Raw genomic sequence first — 27,047 nt, forward strand, 5'->3', positions numbered from 1 at the left:
AATCTGACACACTGAACATTTAAGTAAGATGAACATGCTTTAAGGCAATTGTTACTTTTAGACAAAGCCAAGTTACTCCCCTGTTTCCAGTCTTTGTGTATGCTAAGCTAACAGGCTGCTAGCTTTAGCCTTATTTTTTAGCAGACATGAGAGTGGTATCAGTGATCTCATCCAATCTAATAGATCTCAAAATGAAAAACTATTCCTTCCAAGTTGTACATGCCTGAAACAATAGACACTTACTGACCAAAGCAAAACTTTAAAGGGTGGTTTGAAAGACTAATGTGTGTCTAGGCTGGCCCCTGGTACATGTTAGTGCTGTGTTTATATGCAGTATTCACAGTCAAGGTCTGAATATATTACATTTTCCTATTCACAAGTGCTAATAATGGGCATTTCCGCTTCACATGATTCTTTAAGGAAAAGTGTTTTTTAAGAAAGCATGGCTTTTCAAAGTGGTTCCTTCACTTTGCATCACATTTTTAAGAGATTTACGAAGAAATGTCCGTAGTCGGAGTGGTAGCACTGGAGTTTCCTGGTAAATCCTAAAGAGCCCCAATCTATTAAAAGGAATGACAGTATAAATACAGATTAAAGCATAAATATAAAAACACAAAAATAAATAAATGTGATTGGTCTGGAGATGGAAAGGGTGAATTTTTTTTAAGGACAAAAATAAAAGTACTTTAAAATAGAGATGAAGTTTTTTTCATTTACATTCGTCAGATTTTGCAGCTAAAATAAAACTGACATTTGTTGGAGCTTTCTTTAACAAAACCAGTCCATAGCTGTCATGGCATATAAGAGTGTAGAGGGGAAATTGGTATAAAAATGGTAGTTATTTAAAAGCTGTTGCAAATAAGGCACAGTTTGTCTGCCGATTCTCACGATAAGACCAATGGTTTTCAAAGACATGAATTTCTCTCCATAATGTTCTCCCTATGGATAAATAGGCCAAATAGTGAAAAGAAACTTGTATAAAAATAGGACCTTCAAAGGAATGACAAACACTTCTACACATATTCTACATTCAAGCAACCTGTGACAAAAGTGTATTAAGCTAGAGGTGCACAGTGAGATTTTTTTTGTCATATTTACATCATATAAGGCATTGATTACATATTACACTTAAATTTGGGGTTTGTGACCTTTTCCACACCACCGACAAAATATGCAGATGTCAACTTGTCTCCGTCAGTACAGATGGTTCTGATATTTACAAAATGGCCGTACGAAAAAAACCAATTCACCTTGTAATTCCTTTCATTTTTCCAGTAATACAAACATAGACTCAGAAAGAAAGGATTGTCAAAAGGTGTCTTCAAGTCTAGGTGGCGTTAACACTGATATTGCATAAGGTGTTGGTATAAAGCACTGTAATCACGTCCTTCCATTATCCAGAAAAATCCTTCATGTGTCCACTGAGATACCTATTTGGCAGTTGTGCTCATCGCTGTCCAAAAAGACATCGATCATGTCAAAAAGCGTCTTGTCTTTGGATTCTGGGTATCACGACAACAGAAGAACTTGATTTCAATGAAATGGAGGAAGTAAGCAAAAATATAATCTGTCATTCAACATGCAACTTCTGACAAAGTTTGAATTTGAATGAAGGCTAATGGTCTACTCTTCATAATGTGACATGCGGTATAACAAGAAACTAATTCAGGTACTTGCTGAATTCAGTGGATCTTTGGTATGGTCAGAGCTGATGTCACTGCTCCATATAGATACCATTAAGCTGGTGTTTTGTGTGTGATGATGGCTAGTTTGTGGTTAGCCAGCACTTGTGATGGAGTGATGTTGCTTTCACCAGTGCTCCAGGTGGAGGTCCATGGCAGAATTCAAGTTCATGTCTGTGACATCCAGGAACTCTGTGTTGAAGATGCTGGGGCCACTGGGTGGGGGGACGCTGAAGGCCGTGGCTGAGCTGGGTGGCATCAGGTCCAGCCACTCCATCGTTTCCCACGGCGTCTCGCTGAAAGTCATGCTGACCATCCCCTGAACCTCAGGGAAGGTTGACACCTTGTTGCTGATGGGCGACAGAGGCGTGTCCATCTGATCTCTGTTGGTCACGAGTTTGTCCTGTGGTGGATGGTGAGGGTGGCGGTGGTGGTTGTGGGGGCTGCCGTACCCTTCGCCCTCTCGGTTCCCTTCGTCATCAACCCCGTCCTCGGTAGCCATTTTAAGAAGGGCCGCTTCCCCTCCCCGGCCGATTGGACTCCCAAGCAGAGTCTCCAGGTGGCTCTCTGTGATGTGATTGCCTGAGTGGTCGTACGGTTGCTGTGCGGGGTACAGGTGCTCATAGTGACGGTGGAACCTTGGGATGAGGAGGCCGGGATACCCTGGGGACACAGTAATGTGAGGCACAACTTTGGTTACAGAGGACCTCTCCCTCTCTTCTCTGGCGTTAGCTGGCATCTCTTTAAGAGAAAGAGGAGAGGAGGGAGGGTCACAGCATGTTCGGGGATCTGATACCAATGTGAGGGCGGGTAACTCGTACGTGAACTGGGAAGCTAGTGCACTTGGAGATTTACGTGGGGATTTTACAGCAACATGCAGTCACGGTGCCGGCTACAATTTCATTCCTGGTGACTATTGTTGAGTTTCACCTTACCTCCACTCTCTATGAGCACATCCAAAAGTTCATCCATCTGCTGACTTCTGGTCAGTTGCTGTAAAAAGAATAAATAAAGATGAGGTACATTTTACCGGCTGAACAATACTTTTACTATTGAAATTGAATTGAGTTGTATTCAAGGATTTTACATGGGAATATGCAAGCTTTCAAGCAGTTTACCCAGAATTTCAGAATTGAGATAAAGTCTAAGTAATTTACTAGTTTTTCTAGCCTTAGGCCAAAAGAAAAAGTTTGTGTGGATCCTAGCATATGACTGCAAAACTGTATTATTATTATTATTGTATTACAATGCAAGCCCGGTTATTTTCCATCTTCAGATGCTAAACTGTCTAATTAAGCTAGCTGGCTAGCTTGCTGTGTCTGCAACCTCGTCATTGTTATGGTCCAAAAAAGGAGCTTTCAAACAAGCTTTCTCTATATTTTGACAGAAATATGTTGCTCTTCACCAGTTAACCTGTGAGACAAATACCATAATCAATTGATCAGTTCTTAATTTGAGAGTAAAAAAAGAGTATGAGTGCCATATTGCAGAAGAATAGATTTCAAGAAATAATTGCATGCAGGTACAACCGACAGTAGCCTTGCAGCCGACCACTACCAAACCTTTCCTCCTCCACAAAAGAAGCAATTTCCTTCAGTCTGTGTGGTTCTTAGTTTGAAATAGAGTTTCTGATACATATATACTGAACTGGACATTTTACAGTTTAAAAATAAAATTGTATTATGGACAAACTTTGGATTAGAATCACTTTTAAAACTATTTTAAACATATGTTTGTACGTTTATTTTTTTTTACTACTATTCAGCCAGTGACCAGTATATTAGTTTGGTTGTAAAACATGTATTTATTCAATGCAAGTCATTCAACTAATAAAAGTTCATTTATATTTTGTATTATACAATGAAAACACCAGTGTGCCTTAGACATAATAAAGGGTGAAAAGTTAGTGCGTAAACAAAGCAAATGGATGAATGAAAAAGGTGCAATAGAGGTGATGGACTTTAAGAGAAAAGAAGAAGAAAGGAGGAAAAGTGGAATTACAGCAACGCCGATAGATCAAATCAAATCTCTGGCCAGCCATTATCTACTGAATTTGATCATGGATTGGAGTTTACCTGCTTCACTGCATCCTCATAGCATGGGGGCTGTCTTAAGTCAGAAGCATCTGAATCTGAGCTACTGAAGGCAGGGGAAGAGACCTGGCTTTTTTGGCCAACATGCCGAGGAGAGGGCAATACTGAAATCTATATGAGAAATAGGTAAAAAGTGACATTAGCCCTCCAATTACAACTGGGGAGCTCCCCAAATATAAATGAATTTCATATAAATCTCCAAAAATATGAATAAGGCCGTCATGTTCGAATACTAATCCCATCATATGAAACATTTAACTGTAGGAAATGGGTTTGGCGTTGTGTTCTGGTAAAGGAGTCACTGATGTGAAGGAATATGTAATGAAAACAGATGAACTCTTAGAGTGGAGATGTGACAAGAGTGACAATGAACCTCACAACAAAAGGACAATTATATAGAGTCAGACAGATCACAAACTAATGGAAAGGAGAAAAACGGTTACGTGAACGTGAGGTGATTCAGATCGAGTATCAACGTGAACACATCGCAGACGCACTTTGACGTGGACATGAACGTTTACCTTTGGTTGCATGTTCTGGTTGTCAGCTTTGGCTGCGCTAATGTGGTTAAGGCCACAGTCGGTTGAGGGGGGGAAGTCTCCCTGAAGGCCTCTTTGGTCAGAAGTATAGGAGCAGTTCACCACCTGGCCACCGCTCTTCTGGTGGATCTGTCGTTAGCAAATAATCAAATGTAACAAAAGATAGCACTAACATGAAGGCAACATTAGAGATATACTGTGGTTACAGAGACAGAGAGACATGTTTGTCTTTTTTTGAGAGTTGCAAGATTACGCGGAAACTACTCAACCGATAGCCATGAATATTTGTTCGCGGCATGTATTTCTTATTTCTACAATTTTAGATAATTAATTAATTTTTAATTTGTTTATTACTCTATATCTTGGCTGTATGTTGATTAAGCAGCTGGGTATAATTACATCTAAAGCTGGATTGGGTCATTTGTTTTTTCTAACATTCATTTTAAATGACTTGGCTTACAGTTTATAACCAGGATTCATACCTGCATGTTGCGTGCTCTGCTGTTGCCTGGTGGGGGGTGGTGGTGACCGCAGCTGTCCCTTCCCAGTGTAGGGGAGAGCAGGTAGGGGTTGTTAGGAGACGAGGGCTGGGGACTACTGGAAGGCTTTGCATTGGGAGAGTCTTGCGGTGAGCACTGTGGACTGAGGAAAGCGGACATGGTGGAGGGGCTGCCTGTGGCCGGGGCCGTGTCCATGCACTGTGGCCCCCCGGGGCCCCCCAGATTGGTGAGGGAGGTGTTACAGTGCCCCATCTCCTCCATGCATTTGCCAGCAGGGCTCTTTAGCTGTTTGGGATTGGACAGAGGGCAGCTGGAGGACAGGGACATTGGCTCCTGCTTTACAGTCACCCCAAAGAAGTGCTGTCCCATCATGGTGGGAGTCTGCTGGTGGTGCATGGAGGGGTGAGGGGGAGGAGGGACGGCGTCCTGTGTTGCTCCGTAGCAGCGTTTCCTCTTGTGGAGCTGCATTTTCAGCTCTTCGACCTAACAAGCACGGTCACAGAGGTCAATATGTCAATGTTTTCTGTGAAATGAGCCTGTGATATCATGAATACAACAGCTAGTAAGATTTCTGTCTACATAGTAGAATAAGTGATTTTACATTGATTTTACATTTTACGTCATTGTTGCACAGTGTGTGCCTAGAAGGGCTTGTATCTGAGTCATTACACTGCATATGTACTTCCTTGGTTCACTTGAGCCGGGGTCTTTCTGTGTGGAGTTTGAATGATCCCCCTGTGCACGTTGGCTGTACTGTCACGGCTCACACTAAATGGGACTCAGCCGTCTGCGATGGTAATAATATGTCCAGATCTTTTCCTACTATATGACAGCTCAAAATATCTGCTGTTAAAAAGAGCCACTTTGTTTTCAGTCCATCCAATGTGATAAATCAGAAGAAGGAGAGGGACTATATTTGCTTTGAAACTAGGGCCACTTGTGTTGTAGTCTCTAATTCAATTACCCTGGATTTGACTTCACTGTTAAATTGGACGTTTTAAAGAACGTCACCAAGACACCTGGAAATCATAGAGGCACACACTGCTAATGTCACATTACTGTCTGCAGTTTTAAGAAACAACATTGTTATTTTTAATATGTTTGTATGTTATTTTAATTTCACTGTGGCACCTGAGCACTTTCCCATCATGCCACCCACCTGTCTCTGCTCCTGGTGCAGCTTCCACGTCAGCTCCTCAATCACCTTCTGCTTCTCCACCAGCATCTTATCCTTTTCAGCTTCCAGGCCGTCCATTGCTCCGCCTTCCCCCACCCTCTGTCCCCCGCCGCCCTGGTGCCCCCCCCCTGTCAGGCCGTCCTCCATTCCGAGCTGGGCCGGGGACGGCTGCAGGGCGAACTGCGTGGGCGAGGACATGGGCACGTCGCTGAAGCTGTCGGGGAGCGAGCCGCTGAGGGACAGCTCAGAGGAGGCCGGAGAGATGGGCGGGGTGGAGGAGGTGCTGGGGTACTGGTAGTAGCCTCCCTGAGACAGGGCGCTGGAGGAGGACGGGGACTGGTAGGACGACAGGGACCCGGTGGGTGTGACGGGGAAGGTCACCGTGGTGATGTCGGAGGAGTCCGAGGGCGAGGAGCCGGCGTGGCAGTCCTTGAAGGGCCTGAGTCGCTCGATGAGGGCGGTCTTGGTACCTGAGACAGGCATGCCTCGGATACGCAGGTGCTGCCTGAGCTCTGAGACCTGGCAGAGACAGAAACAGAGGGATGGGATTAGATTGCCTGTACAGTGCAGATTGATAAATTAATTTAATTCCCCTTGGCACCTACTTTTAGGTCGTCTAGATTGGCTGGCAGGGGCCCAGGTTTGACTGGTGAGATGTTACTTTGGTTGGGATATGTGCTCTTCACTGGAGAGGAGGAGTTACTGTTGGCTGTGCTGGACGGGCCACTGGGGCTGCAAGCCGATATCTGCTCACTGGATCCTCTACAATGACACAAGGAAAGTGGATTAATCATTTACAGCTTTAATGTAATATAATAACACATTGTAAACCCTATAAAAATATCACTATACAGGCTCTCTTGTGGCTCCTAGAGTCAGTGGGAGCCAAAGGGGAGGTATAGCCTTCAGGTACCAGGCTCCTCTCTTATGGAACCAGTTCCCACCCTGGGTCTGATAGGCAGACACCATCACTACATTTAAGGTTAGACTTAAAAACGTTCCTTTTTGATCAACATTACAGTTAAGGTGGGATCAGGCGAGTTCTGAACAATCCCTTAGTTATGCTGCTATAGGCCTGGACTGCTGGAGGAACTCCCATCATGCACTGAGCACTTCTCCATCTCCCACTCTCTGACTCCTCATGTAATCTCACTGCTCTGATGACGACCTTGACAGCATGCAGTTGAATGCTCCAGAAAAAGTTAGTAAATGAATCTGGAGCCAGGACTCCTTTTCTCAGATTTATTCACCATCACTAGGGACGGGAATTGGCAGGGACCTCCCGATACGATACTATCACGATACTTAGGTGGCGATATGATATGTATTGCGATTCTTTGGGTATTAAGATTCTGTAAGTATTGCGATTCGATATTACGATTTCCTGCGATTTCTTTTGGTTATTATTTTTTTTAAATATTGGACCATGGAAAAAAGTTGAATCATAATACAAATACAACACAGTCAAATTCACTTAGAGCTTTACAAGTTTTATTTCAAATATTAACATTAACTTAATGACTGCCCTATTATTGTGTAGCCCCAGTCAACTTCACACAAACTGACAGATTAAGAAATGTAAGCCACTTAGCCACTTTAAACAATAAATAAAAGGTAAATTAAATAGAATGAATAAAAGTTCATTCATTATTTCAACTAAAAGTAGGCTATGCTTCATTATTTCAACAAAAAGTAGGCTATGCTTCATTGTTGTCTGCATGTAGGCGATGCAAAGCTAGTGCCCCCCCCCCATATATCCCCCCCCCGTATAGACCAATAAATATGTTTTAAAAGGCAGCATGGCGATTTAAAATCGTCATTCACAAGAATTGCGATGTGTAACTGAATCGATTTTTCCCCCCTTCCCTAACCATCACTGTGACTTACTTGTGGCTCTGGGCCGGCAGGTGAGGCTGGTAGCTGAAAGTCGGCTGCCTCTGCTGAGCCTGGGCCTGCGGAGAGTGTGTGTGCTGCTGCTGCTGCTGCTGCTGCGTCTGTGGATGTGCGTGAGAGTGTTTCTGCTGGCTGAGGATCTGCAGCTGCAGGAAGAGCTGCTGCTGCTGCAGGAGGCGCGCGTACGCCGAGTCCATGGGTGGAGGGGACTTCTCGGCCTTCTGGTCCGGAGGAATGTACTGGTGGTACTTGAGCTTCTTCACTTTGGGCTTCACATCTTTGGGTTTCTTGTGTCGGTTCTTGTCTGATGTCTTGGACTGTTTTGGAGTGAAGAGGATGAGACAGTGTGAGCACGTGATGCTCCATAGGAATGTGCAATGGCCACATCAGAACTTACTTCTCTATTACAGATGGAGAAAATCCGATACAGTTTGACAAACAATCTTAAACAATTCTACAAGATCTGGCAGCCATTCTTAGACCATCTTGCTCAATTTGATGGAGATTTAGAGCAGCTATGAGACTCACCTTTTTTTTTTTAATGTATTTTGTGTACTAGTGATGCATCAATACATTTCATTGTCTTGAGTTGTACGCCCTGTTTGTATGTTTTGTTTGTTTGTTTTTTGTTCTGTTTTTATGCCTTTATTTTATTTGATTTCAATTGACTCTTTTTTCTTTCTTTCTCTTTTCCTTTTATTTTGGCATAATTTCTTACTTACTCCTAGTATTTGTCTGTTTGAACTTAACTACCTGAAAAAAACCTAATAAACATATTGAACAAAAAAAGGAATGTGCACTGTTTTAAAAGTGGGTAAGTCAGTGGAGCAGCGGAGGTGTTTAAGAGTTCGCTGACCTTGACAATAGCAGGAACAGGGATGGGGGGTGTAGCCACGCTGTTGTTGACACCGGACAGCCCTTCATCGTGGCTCTGATCAGGTGGGTCTCTGATTGCTCCCCCCTGTTGACAAATAAAAACAAGATACAGGATTCTGCCAAGTCATATATTTATGTTTTCTTCCAGTCTGACTATCAGATAGTTCCATGCAACTTAATTTCTTCCTGTATCCATCCAGAGCAACTTCAACACAGCCGTTCTTTCAGTGTTTTTAGGCGGAACCGGACGAAACAGGCTATTTCAATATACTCCCTGAGGATTAATAGATGAGATCATACAATCATTCTCTCACCTTTTACATACTTTACTGGTTTTATAGCTTTATTTTAAAGCTGGAGAGTGGGATTAGTACGTAAGGAAGATTATGGTCAGTTATATTCAAGCCCTCGTCAAATGTCAGGGGCATCAGCAGGTCACTCAGATTGACAGGAACCATATCGATGGGAATGACCACCACAGTCGCAGTTTAGCACAAAACCATACATTATAAAGGACTCATTGTTTGTGGATGTGTTCTAAAATGTGTCTAAATAAATTTGTTGATTATAAAGCAGTTGTTGCTGAAGCATTTGCACACTAGGAAAACAGGTCCACCTTCATCTTTATGATACTTCTGCTACTGCTACTGGGCGACTGTGGATCAAGAGGTTAACCGGTTCGATCCCAGTCCCCACATCTGTGCTTAATAATAAATTGTATTAGGGCTCAAAGACATTTTATTTGGTGTAAACAGAGAAAAGCAAATAGCCATCAATATAAATATAAAATGCAAGTCATAATCACACCTTAAAAGCAGGTCTGAAAAGTCGGGTTTTGACTAATGTTGTGAAGTTGGACATAGCCGTCTCTGATTAGGAATTTTTTATGATATCCCATTCCAATGACGAAGGTCTAATGCCCAATGACCACAGTAAGATAAAAATAAAAATAAAACTAATTCAATTTGTTTGATTTTATTGATTCAGCACACATAGACTTTTCTCTTATTGTTGCCTTCCATTGGTCTTAGGTTCACTGTTTTCTGTGCCTGCACTGATATCTCCTTCAGTGGAAATGAGGACGTGTGGAGACTGTTTGCAGGACAGTCAGTTTGTAATCCAAATACAGCATCATCCTCAAAAATGTCTTGATCTTTCCTCTGTGGAACTCTTCCAGTTCTAAACAGACGTTTCAAACTGGATTCAGTTGGAACATGTCAGAGCCACAAAGTCCAATGGAAGTAAACAACTCTGCTCTGGCACGAGTTTGAATCCAGCAACCGTTGCAGGACGGTGGCCGTTAGAGTGAGGTCATGGTGAGTGAAAGGTAAGCAGACATGGGATAAAAGCAGAGAGGAATGTGACACCTGCCCAGTTCAACTCAGAGCAATGGTCAGCTGAGCAGAGGACGCTGGTGAAGCAGTTCATTCAGCCACCACAGGAGGGCAGAACAACCACAGCTGTGGGGTTGCCCAACAAGATACAGATGTAAGGGACCAAAGAGGCATTGACCAGTTGTGTGATCTGTTACCTGTCGTGGGCTGGTGAGGGCAGGTGAGGAAGAGGAGGAGGGCGTGCTGCCCACGGCCTCCGATGAAGCACAGGCTGAGCCCTGGGACTCGTCACTGTGGTGCTGCTCCGGAGACAGACTCTCGCTGCTGCTGTCCTCCTCGAACGTGTAGGAGTCCTCCTGCTTCGGGAACTTGCCATGGTTTACTGTAAGAGGAGCAGACAGACAGGTGGGGGGTGGGGTTGGTCAGTCGGCTGGAATGCATTATTGACTGAATTGCAAACAACTGCTCTTAGAGGTGAGATGTCAGATGTGGGTCGAACCCCAGCTGCTCCTGAGCAAGACACTGTCCAGGATGCTAGGTCACGAGTAGGGGTGGGAATTGGCAAAAATGTGACGATTCAATAGTATTGCGATATTTGGGCCACGATTCAATAGTATTGCGATTCTGCGTTATATTGTGATACTGCAAGTATTGCGATTCGATTCTGCGACATATTGCGATGTTCATGTCCCCCATATTATTCAAAGGCATTACAAAAAATGAGGAAAATAAGACTGCTCAACTCACTTCAAATGTCACATTTAATTCTGTGAACAACATTGTCTTCTACACATTAACTGAAGTGCAAAAACTAAGAAAGGGTAGTGCAAAAACTTTGTCCTTAAACATTCAGGACACAGGACCTTTGTAATTATTATCTGAATAGGAGACCTCTCACATGAACACTGAGCTCCCAGCACATAACTTAAAATTATTTAAATACAATACAGTAACATCAAGCAGACATAATAGAGTAACATAAACCTGAGAATAATCATATAAATAAGAGTAACTTAGAGCTTCAATCAAATTGAGAAAAATAAACAAATGTGTACTACTAGAGTCCAGTCCAGTTGGCTGCAAGGTCATGACCCAAAATGTTAAATTCATTTGGAAATATTGGCATTTTTGTTCACCAATTCACACACACATTCATACAGTGCATCTCTGTGCAGCACTTTGTCATTCACACATTTTCGGCACAGCTGTCGGGGGCAATTTGGAGTTCCCCAGCTTGCCTCAACGTTACTATAACACTTCAGCATGCAGAATGGAGGAGGACTGGGATCGAACGCCGACCTTCTGGTTAGTGCACGACCCGCTCGTTTCCTGGGAGCCACAGCCACCCAGATCGGGTCTTAATTTGACCAATCACTTGTGTTTTCTCTTCCGAATAATTGCTGACACGGAGGTCTGTTTACCACCTGTTGATCTACGTGTGGTTCTTGCTCCACTGAGAAGGAAAACTTTCGAAATGAATGCTTTGCTTTTCACGCTGTTACAGTTTCAGTTTGATTTGCTCCCTTACTGTCCAGCTGCTGCTGCTGCTGCTGCTGCCACAATCTACATCTCACAGCAATTAAGCAGCAGCAAGTAATTTCCCTGTAATTTGGCCGTGGGTTTGGCTTCTCATGCAGTGCACTGGACATACTGGTTGGGGTTATGATCTGCAGATGCAACATATGGCTGAATAAAAGTACTTCCACCTTCTCTTTGTGTGTCTTTGATTAAAACATCTGTTCATCTGTTCAGCATCAGTTAGAGTTAAGGCGGTAACGACCTTGCTGCAGAGACTGAGTGTATCATCAAGTATCAAGTCACGATCAAGAAAACGGAATATTAGCATTTCTAATATTTTCAGGTTTCATTATTGATTATGGAAGCAGAGAAACCAAGGAAAAGGGGGAAAAGGGAACTCGGGGATTGTGTGTTTCATGAGCTAACCGTTGCTTGTTGTGTCTAACGTATGTTTCCCATGTGACCAGGTCCTGTCTGTCACTGACACCTCGTAGCACACTCAGCCTGGAGGTGTCACGCCGCATGAGTGAGACACCGACACTGCCACTTTACCTCCGCCGCCCTCCTGATTGGCCGGGCTGATAGGGAGTACAGCTTCTATTGGAGGAGCTAAGAGCGGCTATCTCATGGGGCTGAAGGGACAGCATCAGGGGAGGTGGGGGGGTGGTAGAGGTTGGTGGTGTGTGTGTCTGTGTGGGTCTATGTGTCTGCGCTGAGGTATAAGATTCTCTTTTTGTATCCAAACATGTGACAGCCAGGAACAGACCCTGGTTTCAATCACAGCACCAGGCCCTTTCTGTACAACTCACTGACCCCACAACACACACACACACACACACACACACACACACACACACACACACACACACACACACACACACACACACACACACACACACACACACACACACACACACACACACACACACACACACACACACACACACACACACACACACACACACACACACACACACACACACACACACACACACACACAAACATAGGTTAACACACAGCTTAGTGCACAGTATTGTCCTAAATGCATTTCCCTCCACCTGTTGGTATTTTAACACCTTCCCTCTCTGGCACACACAAACACACACACACACACACACACACACACACACACACACACACACACAAACACACTCTAACTTAGCTCCACTACACACAGTCCAGTACGCAATGTATCCGATTTGATGTCACCGGGAGATTGAGGTGGCGGAATGGCAGGAAATCATGTGAGCCGTGCACACTTCCGCTTTTCAAGTGGCTAGATTTAGAAGTTCCAGCGGGGTCACATAGTTTTCCAACACCACCGCTTGGAGGTTGAAACAGTCATGGGGAGTGTTGTGTTGGGGGGGGGATACAGAGCTTTAAGGTGAAGGGTTAATGCTGCCGGGCCCGGGGAACACAACAGCCTGGTCCTGTCACCGAGCTTTGGAGGTGTCTCACTGACGCCACAGACGCCTGCTGGAGCCCGAGACAAGCCAGGGGCGGTGGTGGGTAACAAACATACACACAGGTACGCCCACACATTCACACACAAGGATGCACTTGAGTTCAAGCACACATCTCCACTTCGGGCCCAAATACAGCTGCTGCTCGTCTCAATAAACGCCCCCCCCCCCCCCTGCTGCAGAGGTAGTGTAAACCAGACGACTGCGGCCCGCCCGCTCCTTTTTACGCAACATGTTTACGGGAAGCTCAACGGGGGCAAACAAAAAAAAAAAAAAGGCAAAAACACCAATCCCAGAAACACAAGCTGTGCTGCCAAGAATTCTATAGAGAGCGTGAGTAACATGATGGCAACTGGGAGACAAACAGCCAGAGGTCAGAGCCGTGTGTCTTAGATCAAACACTGGAGCTCCACAAACACTAAAGTCAATGTTATACATTTGTAAACACTCATTCCAAAGCGTTATTTTTAAAAAAATAAGTCCATTTGTTGGCATAATAGCAACATATTTGGGGATCCAGACTGTTCTGGGAAAAGCAAAAATGTAAATAACATTCTTTGCGCAAGAAACATAAAAATGAATTTTTCATGAATAATAAATCAAAAACAACACATTTGACAATGAAGCCATAGAATTCTAATGTGGCTTTAAGTTGTAACTGATCGATTATTAATACTTGTAAATATTTTATAAAGGTTGAAAAGCTGAAGTTTTAGATTGAAACTTTACATTTAGGAAGGGAAGACAAAGAGATGTACTTCCTGGTTTTAATTGTCATCAATGTCTCATTGGATCAACGGTCAGAAAGGAATGAAACTTGGGGCGACTGTCAGGAAAATCGGATTCACCTTCACTCATGTTATTTGCATGTTTATTTGAACATGAAGTTAATCAAAGATCATTAAAAATGTTTTCACCACTTGCACGTCTCTGATTGCACGTGTGCAAGTGGTGAAAACATTTTTTATTTGTTTATTTGTTTATTTGTTAGTTAGCAGGATTAGGCCAAAAACCTCTGAACAGATTTCCCTGAAACTTGGTGCAAGAAAGAACCCCTTCACTTTTGGCACAGATCCAGACAAAGAAGCAGATTCAGGGATTTTGTCCGTCAATTTGTTTGACATTACAAATGGATTTCGATGTAGTTTAATGAAGGGACTGTTGGGCCTGTTATGACACTCATAAGGTATGTGCCTTATGAGTGTCATCTAGTTTGAGAAAGTGAAATCCAGCGATGCAGTCTTGTTTGATTAGAGTACAAACTCCAGCCCAGTTCTTTGTACTCCTTAGCATGTGATATGAACAATGGTTTGTTAATAAACACACACACACGTTAAAACAAACTGAAGCTGACAACCAGGAGCACACATGTGGAGTGTCTCAGTTTGAGCTGCAGCAGGTGTTAGCAGTGTGTTACACTACACAGCCACGGCTCTCTCTCTCTGCTGATACCTGTCATTGTGTCGGCAGAGTCTAGGGGAATGATATTCTTGTGGACCAGCTCCAGGGGCCCCGGCCTGAGAGCCAGCTTCTCGTTCAGGTCCTCGGCGAGCCGGACTCGCTTTAGCCTCAGCTGGGCCTCCACAGAGGAGCCGTCTGAGGCCGGGTCTGCACAACACACAGCGGGACCACACCATCACCAACATGACACACACCGGGGGGGGGGGGGGGGCACTGCTCACACGAGGCTGAGCATACTGCAGTGGTGTTTCTCAGGATCTGTGCAGTTTTACTAAAGAGACTACAGTTTTTTATATTATGCAGTTTTATTTTTTACTGTATCAGTTCATTTGAACTCCACTAAATTTTATCGCCTTTATTATTATTATTTTCATAATTTGTATATGTAAATATAAATAAGGTTATTGAATTCATACAAAATCTACACAACAAATATTAAATATATTTAATTTAAATGTTTATTACCAATTAACCCCTGAGCCAGCATCTAGGGCTGTAAAGTGATGCTTTAACTACATTATGAAATATATATTTTGTAGTAGCATTTTCACGATTAAATATAGAAACGTGAAATCATTTTACGTATATGAAGAATTCAAATACTTCCTCCATCACTGATGAACATAAAGTGTACTGTAGTATACTTTATCCTAAACTATACCATAGCTCCTGTATCTTTAATTAGTTGAGGGCATTCTTTTCTCCATCTGAGCCACAGCCTGGATTTAAAGATGGTGACAGGTTTCCATACCGAATTTAAAATACCCCAGATACGAACTTCGCCATCTTGCGCATTTAGAGCCAGACCGGGTAGCAATCGTGGGATGAAGCTGTCGATACACACTCAACCAATCACGAGTCAGTCTGAGCTGTCAATCATGACGCCTCCCTTGTTTTAATAGTATAAAAAAATAAATAAAACCAAACTTACCAGAAAAACTAACACTTGTGTGAAAAGAACTACCTAAAATAACAGAATCCATCTTTGAGAAAAATGTATTTAAATTGTATAAATTTGCGTGACCACCAGGTGGCAACTGAGACGCTTTGGCTTCACTTTTAGGGAGCAGTCATTCCGTCCATCTTTATATACAGTCTATGGTCCGATCTATTCTCTTTCTTTCTTTCCTTCTTTTACAGACTTTAAACCTGCTCCTTCCAGCTGTTGCAAAAAAGAAAAACATTTACACGTCTTCCTTCAGCCTTCAATCATCAATATTTCTGTTTTGGATCAGTTGTAATATCTGTGCAGACGCTCCACTACCAGTGCAGTCAGACACTTTGAGTACTGGAAAAATAAATAGAGTGGCTGTAATTAAAGCGATGCAGCAGGTGAGATTTTCAAACTTTAACAATCTCCCTCTGTTAAATCCAGAATAAATAATCAGAGCTGGAGCGAACTGGGTCTGGCCTGCAGTCTATATCTGCAGCGCTCGCAGCAGTGATGGCCGAGCTGTGAGGGGAGCACACTGGACCAGTTTGATTATATGAGTGCAAGAAAGAGCAACAGCACTTATTTGGTCAAATATAATTTTAGTGGGATATTTCTGAGGGATGAAACAGGATACAGTGCCAGACTGAAATGAACGATATGGATCTTTGTGCTGGACGAGGCAGGTGGAGTATTACCGACGATGAAGAATGGCCCTGAAATGTAATGCCTCATAAGAAATTTAAAATAATAATAATAATTTCAACATCAAAATGAGGGCAAGATGGATCTCCAACATCAGGCTCTCTTAATCTCTGATACGGAAAACATTTGGCTTAACGTCTCTTTCGAAGTAGACGTTTATCTCTTCACATTAAATGGAGAGGAAGGGAGAAGGAAGGGAGGTAAAGAAGATAGATATGTCAGAGAGTGGATGAAATGAAAGAGAGTTTGGAAGTAGTAAAGCACCAAGGGAATAACATTAAGGTCAGAAATGAAAGAACAAATGAATGAGGGAAAGATTAGTAGGAAGAACTGAGACGAATGGGTTGAAAGATAAAGAGATGAAAGGGGGATGGTGTTTTTGTTTAGAAAATTAATGGATGGAAAAAGTTAATGAAAAATATGCAGATACAGATGAAATAACAAATAAAGACCAGGAATCCCTGATAAAAATGAAAACATTTTAAGTAAAATTGCAGAAAGGGAGGTGGGGAAAAAGGAAGGATTCAAAAGACGAAGGGAAGAGAAAAAAAGAAGGAAAATGGTAGAAAGTAAAGAATAAAAGAAAGAAAGAGCGTAAGACAGATACAGAAAGAAAGAAAGAGAGAGAGAGAAGAAAGAGAAGAGAATGAAAGAGATAAGTAAAGAAAGAAAGAAACAGAATCTAGGGGGATTTAATTGGAAATGAGAATGGAGGGAGGAAGAAAAGAAAACAAATGAAGAGATGAACGCCAGAAAGAGGATACATTTAAAGTAGAAATAGGGATTGGAATGAGGAGAAGTTGGATGGAAGGATGAAAAGAAAGGAAAAGGCGAAAGTGTTGAGATAGAAATCAAGGCTGAAAGGAGGGAGGCAGATGTAAAAAAAAAAGAAAACAAGGCAAGAGAGAAGGAGAAGGAACGAAGGATAAATGAGAAAAGGAGTGGAGTGAAAAAAACAAGACAGTGAGGGCCACACAGGTGGAGAGCAGCGGCTGAAGCTGAGGATCCAGTGTCCTGCCTGGGAGGGGAAGTGGCGAACCAGCTGTCAGGCCGCGGTCACATTGGCGGCCCGTCGCCATCCACCGGCAGGATGACATCACCTTCTGTATATAACTGAGCTTGCTCACCGAGTCGGCCCCTCACCTGTCAGCCACCGGCCTGATTTAAGGCCTGATTTGACATGGCAGGGACACACGGAGCTCTAAGTGTGTTTAAACTGTGGAACCAAACTGCCTGAAAACGTGTTCGACCGTGGCCGTGCCGGCAGAACGTAACCCGATCCGGTGAGTCTGAAGCAGGCTTACGGACTTTTAAACATTCTGCAGCGGTTTTAAATACACAGCCGCACTTTAAACCTATTGCGATACATGTACCTGCTGACTGTATTGGTCCAATGTAAACACTACACTAAGAGGTAAGACGTATGGTGCATTAAGGCAGGAATAATTCCCTTTGTGTTTCCATCCACTCAGGATTAAAGCGCTCCTGCAGTGGAGAGGAAAACGGGTGTTTTTACACACAAAAGCGACCAGGAAAAGCATATTAAACCTGCAGCTACAGGCCCATTATCTTTATGAGGAAATATTAGATTGTGTGTGTGTGTGTGTGTGTGTGTGTGTGTGTGTGTGTGCGTGTGCACGTGTGTGTGTGTGAGTCAGACCTGTGGCCAGCAGGCAGACAGTGTGCCCCTATGCAGGCCACACGCCAGTCAGGCCTGAGAGGCTGGGGCGGATTCTTCAATAGCCTAATAAACACCAGATGTTCAGTGGGTAATATATACACAGACCCTGTGCCGTGTCCATCTCCCCGGCAGGAATAACACAGCGCCAGCGGAGCCAGCCAGCATCTTAAGGATCGCGGCTACGGCAGCATGGAGGAGGATGCAGCTACGCCCAGAAGTATGACATTCTTTTTTTTTGCGAGGGGCCGACATAAAGCGCCGGGAGGACAGATGATGTTTGGGAGAGTGATAAGACATCGAGTGTGTGGGTGTACGAAAGTGTGTACGAACAAATACAAGTCCTTGCAACCCTGCTCTATCTGCGCCACCGCCTGCAATCAAGAGATAAACAGCCAATTGAAAGTTCCTTTTTAAAAAAGGCGCTGGCCAATTGCGTTTCTCCTTGCTGCCTTATCTTACTCCTGGAAACTGATAGGGCCTCGTCGGGCCTCTGGATTCCGTTCCCCCGCGCACTTACCAGCAGTTTATCTGGAGGCTGGAGCCTCTGTGAAATGGCAAACGGTGCCAGAGATATCATTCAACAAATCCTTGGCCTGCAGTCCAAGTCCCCAGTCCCCTTGTTTGTTCTTACGGACGACGAACAAAAAAACCTATTCACTGGCATCACTCACTGCTCCTGTGATGATGATCTCATGAATATTTGAATTTTGTGGCATGGGCCGTGTGTTGGCAGTCGAAGCTAAGCGAGACAGCTGCTAGCGTTACAGAGCTACCTTGACCTAAAGAACATGCAAGGCTGTTAATCGTAGCGTCGGAAAGGATTTAAGAGTACGCTCCGTACGGTCGGGTCTACATTGTCCCATCACTATGTCTTATATGTCGGTACAAATCCTCTTTCTAACGAAGGACAACTCATGCTCCATGCTGTCGAGTACAGGTCTGAAAACTGGAAACGGGTACAGTCCATGTAAATCTGGCTCAGCAGTGTGTCCTCCAAGACTTAGAGGCTCTTCCAGTGCGAGAGCATTCCTCTGCTGTCACTCACCGACCCGTCTGTCTGCTCGCTGGCTGCAGACACGCTCTGTCTGTCTCTCTGCCTGCTGGGTGCATATATCCACCTGCTTCCTCTATGTCCACCTCAGTACTTGTCACTACCTCCAGCCTGGAGCGGCTCCTCTGCAGAGCGTCATCTGTCATTTTTACCTTAGCAAGGTTAGCAAAAATATGTCTGTTTATACATCCAGCAACAGTAGCTAGTGATGTAGTTCAGTCTCACGCCAACTGGTGATTTCAAGCTCAGTGTTCACTCACTTTTAACTCTGTTTTTGGTCTCCACCATCTCCTGTATGAAAATATACGACTCTTTAGCTGCCCAATTTCGTTATTTAACCAAATGATGATGAGAGAAGCCCTTTCCTCTTTTTAAAACCTAGTTGTCTAGTTACTCCGGTCAGTTACATACTGCAGTGTGTCATGAAAAGCTCGCAAACTAGCAAAGATATGCACGTTTCGATCGCAACCACTTTGATTCTAAAAAAACTCTGCAGCAGATAATTTCACTGATTGGCTCCTTTTTTCTGGTTAAAGTTCAGTGATCTTCCGATTCCTGAGCTACACTCTTCTCCTCTATCTCCATCCTTCTTACGCTCTTGTTCCCTTTCAAGCCGCTGGCATCGAATTTAGTAGTTTTCATTTTAAAACTGCAACAGACAAACACAGTTTTTTTCCTCGCTCTCTCCCCTTTACATGCCATTCAATACGTCAGACTCAATGATCGGATTCATGTGAAACTTGGGGGAATGATGCTTCTCACAAACGCATTCCAAGATTTTCAGAGTAATACTGATTGAGCCAAGGGGACCTACGATTAAAGGGCAGATCTGAGAAGGGGGAAACTGCTCAGAACGCTCAGAAGCCCAGTGTGGGAAACTGGGCTGCATGTTTTAACATTTACATTCATGTTGCTCTCCAGGACTGTCAGCTCGCACAATGTAAGATTTCAATACTGATCTATAGGTGGCTGAATTGCTGCTTATATTATATTTGTATATTTAAAAGTGCACACATTAATATTGATACCAAAAATGGATCAAATGACTTGCGGTGACAAACACAGGGTGACATATCGTCTCACCCACATTTTAAAGGATTTGGTTCAGTCTCATTGTTCTCATCATCATTTCTGTAAAAAGAAACTCTTATAAAGTCACTTTACACTACATGCCCAGCACCACACAACCAAGCAGACAAAGTTAACTAGCTGGTGAACAAAGGAGAATTTGGCAGCTTAAGACTCTGATATCTTCTGAAAAGAGATGGTGGAGACCAAAAACTGAGCTAAAAGAGATTAAATAATGAGCTTGAAGTACTCCTGTGGCTAATGTTGCTGGATGGATAATTCTGCCATCATTTTTTGGTAAAAAGCGTAGGATATTTAGCCTACAGTCGGTTAAATGCACAAATGTTAGGCTTACATGATTGGAGCAAATGAATTTTTTTTTTCTAATTCATCACCTGATAGAATTTGGGTTGTGGGTGTTCCCAGCACTGAAAAATCCTATTTAAAAAATAGGGGCAGTATCCGGATAATCCATAAAACAAATAGTGAGCATTTCTGGTGAAAACTGTTCTTATCAAGAGTAACAGGGACATGGTCTCTAGACAAAAACAATAACACTATAACATTTAACTGATGATTGCAGCTTCTCTATAAATATCGCAATTATTCCAATCTGGTTAGTTTTTTGCAACAAAGTAAACAGATCAGAATATAGATGGTTTTGAATGTAATGTTTAAATGCTATGGACATATTTCCATAGAGAGACGCAACCAAATCTATGGGAAATGTCCTACTCCCCCTTTTGTTTAGTTGTATTGTAGTGAGCCTTCACCTGCAAATCTTGTTACTAACTGGAGCCAAAGTGTGATATGTTGCTTTTCTTGTTCATTGTGTATACCTCAGACTTTACTTTCACCTGCTTGAGTCACATCGCTGTCCAAAAGCAACCTTGTGTGTGTCTGTGTGTGTGTTTGTGTGCAGCAGCTCGGTGTCGGAGGGCGCTACTCACGAGGCATGATGCCTTGGTCTGCCAGCTGCTCTCGTGTCCTCCTCTGCTGAAGTCTTAACTGTAGCACTAAAGATGGAGGGAGGAAAAGAGTAAGAAGAAAGGCAAAGATGAGAAAGAGATGCGTAGGGACAGGTGAGGGACAGAGGAAACAGCAGGGGGAGAGACTGAGAAATCAACCCACTTAAAAGTTATATAGTCTGACTATATAGCATCATTGGACTTCACCTGCAGGCTGAAAGCATGTGGGCGATTAAACAGATGTACTGCATGTAGGTATCTATAGATACATATGCATACAGACAACACAGGGGGAAAAACAACACTGCTTGCTCACAAATATTTCTGTGAGCAGGATGTAGGGAATGATAAACACAGCTCCTGGCTTTTAAACAGATCTGCTCGGCAGTGTGTGGTCCGCGGCGTGAGTGTGTGAAGTGTGCGTGCGCTGCGTGTGTGTGTGTGTGTAGAAGTGGTCTAGGTGGGAGTGTGGGGTCATAAACATAGAGCCTCCCCCATGTCTGTTGGTCGGCTCGTGTCTGTGGCTCTTTTTCTGTCTTTGTCTGCGTGTCCGTGTGTTTCCCCTCCCCGCTGTTATCTGAAGGTCTCCCTGTGAGATCCCGTTCCTGACGCACAAGTATGAAAAGTTCCTCCTTTTCCTGCGAGGCCCTAATTACTTACTGCCTGTCTTCCCGATTGTTAATTCTCCGGCTCAGGTGGTTTATGTTGGTGCAGCTGTGGCCGCGGGAGCATTTTATGAATTTCCACTGAAGCTCCACTAGCTTTGATCTGATGACTTTCCGAGCAAGTGGACTCGGCGTCGGTGCCACATCGCGGCGCTCTCATGTCAGAGCACCTACATTACGTAACACCAGGCCCTTCCCTCCGTCTGACATCTGCTGTGGTTTACACTGAGGGGGTCGTGACCTGCTGGTCACAGCATCACAGGGGTGCAACGTAGGCATGAGCCGCTGACTGAGAGACGATCAGAACAAGTAACTGATACATCCTCAGTCAATAGTGAACACTTAGGAACAAACGCAGGGTTTTGTCTCGTCTGTCATGGAAAAAGCAAGGTGACAATGGAATGTAAGTGTTCCCGTTAGAAGGTTCTGCAGAGCTTTGATTTGAAGTCCAGGACCGGCTCTTCGTTTCTCTGTCTTATGTTCACAGAAGAGAATTCTGCCTGGAAGTATCACCGCGGCTGCGACATGTAACCACAGTGCTGACAAGGGCCAAAACAGAAAATAAAATAAATAAACTAATCACTCACAAAGAATAAATATGACAGTTTGCTTTTTTCAGTACACACTTTGCTTGAACAAGGAGCAAATTTCACAATATATTCAATGAATCTGAACTGAGGTCAGTGGTTCAAACTAATAATTGATGACAACGCTGCATCAGCGCTTGAGTGACAAAACTGTAGTTACAGTTCTAGCCTCTTCTGACGCGAAGAAGAGCCAGACGACAATGAAATGCAACCGTTAGCGTTTTTTTTACTCGAGGGACTTCTCTTTGCTGCTCTGTTTTCTGTTCCCTGAGAGTCTATCAATAATTCGGCCTGAAAAAGCACGGCGGCTGCCATATAATCAGCTCCATCTCCTGAAAGGCTTCAGCGAGACCAGCGGGTTGTCTGCCCTGATTGCAGCGCACACACATGCTGTAAGGAAGAGGACCTGAGCCGGGCCGAGCAATCACACATCACCGACCACACGCTACTCGGCCTCTCTCGCCGTTTTTGAAACAAAAGACATTTGTTTTAACTTTGGCCCTTTTCCCACCTTTTTCTTCTCCAACAATCGACAAACAAACCCACAGCAGCATTTAAAAGTTTTCAGATTTATGGCGTAAATAAATTCATCATCTGGCCCGACTTGCACTCAGTGAAATGGTGATGATCCCACAGGACAGGGCAGCGATATTCTGATTTATCGTCCTCCTGTGCCTCACACGTTGGCAGCCGCCACCACACGAGAAAGACACAAGCTAACAATAACCGCACGGCTCTTACACCCCAACCCTAGTGACTTTTTCTCGCAGCACAGGCAGGAATGTGTTTGCGACAGATGTCCGAGCACCACTTGTATAACTTCTAATAACAGGTATTCCCAAATGAAGAATTAGGGTTTATTTTATTCCTGCGGCCTCTGCGTAAAGTGAAAATCCACCTTTAAAATCGAACTCGGGTGTTTTATTCCTGTGGCCGCGGACAGTTAAAGGCAGATTTGTGAACATGAGGCAGAGCCAACGTGCAGTAGAGCCAACACTCCAACATGAAGAGACGGCTGGATTCTACTGCTGCTCCCCTGACAGTGACGTATGGTGAAAAGTGAGATGGTAAGGGGACGTGTGAAGTGCAGCCATTGTCAGTGGAGGGCATCCAGGTTCCGCCGCTCAAATTATTCCCCATTTTCATCTTTGTCAGACATTTGCCAGACACACGCTGCAGTAATCACTGGAATCAAATCTGGTCTCACAAGCTTCACAGAAGTCAATACAAAGGTTTAATCAATATGATGCTGACGGAGGAGATGTGATGGGTCAATCAACACTGTTGCTCAATTGAAACACAGAGTTAGATCAAATTAGACTGAACATAAATCAATTTAATTAACTGCAATAGCTCAGTCCTAAAGTATGCTGAGAGTCGAACTTCTGTTCATTTGCGCTGAAGCTAAAGTGACAAGTTACAGATGTTGATCCGAACAAAAATCGGGATCTGGTGAATTTGGATGTGGTTTCATAATGGAGGTACTCCAGTGACTGAGTGACCTTCTAGTTCAATTCTAGGACCAGGTACAGGAGGCTGCATAGTAGGCCCCATAGTCAATGAGACCCCTATGCCACAAGCTTGGTGGTGGGGTTTGCAATTATATAATAACGTGTGTGTACAATAAACACTTATTTCATCCTTGTGACACTAAAACAATCATCAGAACATTGGGATGATGTGGCTTGTTATTGTGTCTTTCCATGGGGTGGATGGGAAAGGTTGGTTTTAATGTAGGGCCCCACAGGACCCTTTGGACTATAGGGCCCCCAAAGTCTCTTGAAAAGTTTACATTTTCCTATGAGAATAAAGCATTCATTTTTATCCCACATTTTTTCCTCCCACCCTCTCGTGTCCGATCCAGAATGCCTCCTCAAATTATTACCGAGGTTGTCACGAGTTCCTATGTCCCGCCACTCGCTGGATTTCTCCGTTGGTTTCAATAGTTCAGTTTCCTGATGGCGAGTGCAGTTGCTCATACAGATACAGTGGCTTTAACAAATGCTGGACCGGGTGTGGTTGGTAGCCGACAGGTGTTTTGTGAAGACGGCCCCTGTGTGTGGTTCTAACTTACTGTTCAACATGTAGCTGACACCTTGCAGTACTGATTTAAGTTGCACTTGCCGCCTCTGTCACACTGTTGTGTAACTGCAGGGGGGGCCTGAGACCTCGGCCACAGCCCCTGTCGAGCTGTTAATCAAATCGGCATGAGAACTAGTCGCTAACACACACTCACAAAACATTTGGCGCTCCGCGGGGACCACTTAAGTGAGATCTTTATCTTTCCTTTATAACTTCAACCATGCAGCAGCAGTTCCCATGGCTTTGATAATGAAGCTCCGGCGAGGTGCTGAAGCAGCGACGGCCGCTGGTTTTCACACGGGTCGCTGCATGTAACTCAAGCTTCAAGAAAACTGTAAATCTTGGACAAGCAGTTCGCCTGCGACTCCCCCCCCCCCCCCCGTCGTCAGCTTTTATCAGAGAGAGATTAACGGCCAGTCTCACTTCACTTACGCAGAATATTTCACTCATTCTCTCATAAATTCCCTCAAGCGGTCGTGTTGGCTGTAACATGCAGCACCTGAGATTAATCCCTGCAATTGCAACATCAAGCAGAACAAGATGAATTGTATTACACCCCTAAAGACAGTATCTCTACATCTGTGCCATATTATCCGCAAAGAGCGCGTCGGATAGAGCAACATTGAACCCGAGCAACATGAGGGAAAAGCCTCCTGCTATCCACCCTCCCGTGCTCCCCCGAGTGCTTGGCGTCATTTCCCACCCTGCTGATCTGCTCTAAACAACTCAAAGGAAAAGCATCATTTACCCCCGCAATTACAGCTCCTAGGCAAAACAGGGAAAGGAAGAAGCGAAACCGCTCTATAGTCACAAGTCTGAACATTCCCAGCATTGCAGACATGTGTATGTATATCACAGAGCAGGATGTGAACTGTGTTGCCACGCTCAGTTACATTTTCCTCAGATAGGTGGCAGTGTTGGTCAGACTACACACACTGTTCACACACGCGCTCACAGACAGTGACTTCAAACTAAAGACAGTTAATAGGAAAGTGTGTGTGTGTGTGTGTGTGTGTGTGTGTGTGTGTCTGTGTGTGTGTGTGTGTGTGTGTGTGTGTGTGGTCCAGGTATGTTTTGTCTTCCTCATGAAGTCAAAAAGCAAGTCCCCATAACCTAAATCATTAAATTGGGTGAAGACACGTTTTAACGGTTTGGTTAATGTTAGATTAAGGTTTGGCTTATGTTAAGGGTAGGTTCATGTTGAGTGTAGGTTTAGGATATCGGTTAAGGTTAAGTTAATGTTAGGTTTTGGTTAAGGTCAGGTTAAGGCTAGGTTAATTTTAGGTTTAGGTTTTGGTTAGATTAAAGTTATATGTTAAGGCAAGGTTAAGGTTTTGGTGGAGGTATTGTTAAAGTTAGGTTTAGAGTAGGTTAAAGTCATGGTTTAAGGCTAGGTTAATGTGAGGTTTAGGTGACGGTTATATAAAGGTTAAGTTTAGGGTAAGTAGTAACAGTAAATGTTGGACTAAGTCTCCAGGTAAGTCAATGTAATGTCCTCTGAAGTCATGAAGACATGACTCTGTGTTTGTGTGCATGTCTTACTAAAGGTATTTTGCTTCGATACCATCATTATTCCGATCTGTAGGTTGAGAGTAAGACTGCCTCACATATCTTCATGCAGCCTGAGTGACTGAGAACCTTCACAGACACATGAGACGGAGATCAGTGGACACAAAGCCCCAACAGCTGCTGCCTGTTAACGGGAGCTTGAATCGGTGCTGTAGTCCGTACCCTTCCTCCGTTTGATATGCGCAGGTACACGAACAGACACACACAGACACAAACGTACACAAGCACCATCAGCTTCCACTTGAGCCACAGACAGATAACCTCTGACCCCTCTCCAGTTTCAAATCTGCTCTTTATCCACGGAGGGAGCAAGTCTAGTCTCGCTGGCTTCCCTCAGCCGTATCACGGAACAAGTGCACCAACCTGCCTCACACATCACCCCCCAAAGGTCGTGTTTTTACAAGGAGCGCCGAAGAACATCAAATAACACGCCACAGCTGTAAATCCAACACGCCGCTACAGGAACACGGCATTGGGTTCAGTACCCAGGAGAATTTCTAACTAATGCTGGCCTCCCTTTCGGTACTCCTCATGCCGTCACATGGCCGCAGTACATTACACACACCTGTCACTTGGCTGGTGCTGCTGAAGACCACAACGCAAGTGTCAACACAACTCATCCATGTAGACAGATAAATGACATAATGCACACAAGGTTGGCTACAAAGGCAGAGTGTTGGCAGACAAAACACTTTGCAAGACTCCTGGGAATGGAAGCAGCTGTAGGCAGAAGCTGTCCACTAATAAACCTGCACACATTCAAACACAGAGGAGTGAGTAGAAAGTGCACAGTGTCAGTGGTTGGGGTGACTTACCTGATCTAAACTTGCTTCGTATCAGTATGGAGTGCTCAGAGCCCAGAAGAGTCATAATGCTTACAGTACAGTTCCAGTGTTCAAAAGTTGCAAAATAAAGTCACTCAAGAAGTGGTGCACACTTCCAACCCCCTGGCCAGCTCTGGACCCCAGGCTGAGATGAGAAGGAGCGGACCAAGCCTGCCTCATGAACAGCTCTGGAGGAGAACTAGTATTAGAAAAAAAAATTACACACACACACACACACAAACAGGCTTTTGAGTTGTATCTCTCTCAGCCAGTGTGCACACCAGCTGCAGCCGTCGCCTCTGTGCTGCTTTCTCTTCCTGCCGCCTCCTCTCTTCTCTCTCTCCCCTAGGGGCTGATGTGGGAGTGTATCGAGTCTGTGG

At 44.1% G+C, this 27,047-nt stretch overlaps 1 protein-coding gene across 1 annotated transcript in view; it reads right to left on the bottom strand.

Annotated features, from left to right (window-relative positions):
• Positions 1 to 1,809: 1,809 nt before the first annotated feature.
• The window catches only part of myocd (myocardin), a 58,077-nt gene continuing 32,839 nt past the window's right edge, over positions 1,810 to 27,047 (bottom strand). The window contains exons 2-13 of the mRNA XM_061095273.1: positions 20,923 to 20,988; positions 14,528 to 14,683; positions 10,292 to 10,476; positions 8,741 to 8,845; positions 7,879 to 8,201; positions 6,597 to 6,753; positions 5,974 to 6,510; positions 4,797 to 5,297; positions 4,297 to 4,443; positions 3,758 to 3,886; positions 2,618 to 2,675; positions 1,810 to 2,423 (exon numbers count right to left, since the gene is read on the bottom strand). Of these exons, the coding sequence (XP_060951256.1) occupies positions 1,810 to 2,423; positions 2,618 to 2,675; positions 3,758 to 3,886; positions 4,297 to 4,443; positions 4,797 to 5,297; positions 5,974 to 6,510; positions 6,597 to 6,753; positions 7,879 to 8,201; positions 8,741 to 8,845; positions 10,292 to 10,476; positions 14,528 to 14,683; positions 20,923 to 20,988 (2,978 nt within the window). The remainder of the gene's footprint in view (positions 2,424 to 2,617; positions 2,676 to 3,757; positions 3,887 to 4,296; positions 4,444 to 4,796; positions 5,298 to 5,973; positions 6,511 to 6,596; positions 6,754 to 7,878; positions 8,202 to 8,740; positions 8,846 to 10,291; positions 10,477 to 14,527; positions 14,684 to 20,922; positions 20,989 to 27,047) is intronic.

The sequence above is a fragment of the Limanda limanda genome, chromosome 21 (assembly GCF_963576545.1).
Source record: "Limanda limanda chromosome 21, fLimLim1.1, whole genome shotgun sequence".
Classification (NCBI taxonomy): Eukaryota; Metazoa; Chordata; class Actinopteri; order Pleuronectiformes; family Pleuronectidae; genus Limanda; species Limanda limanda.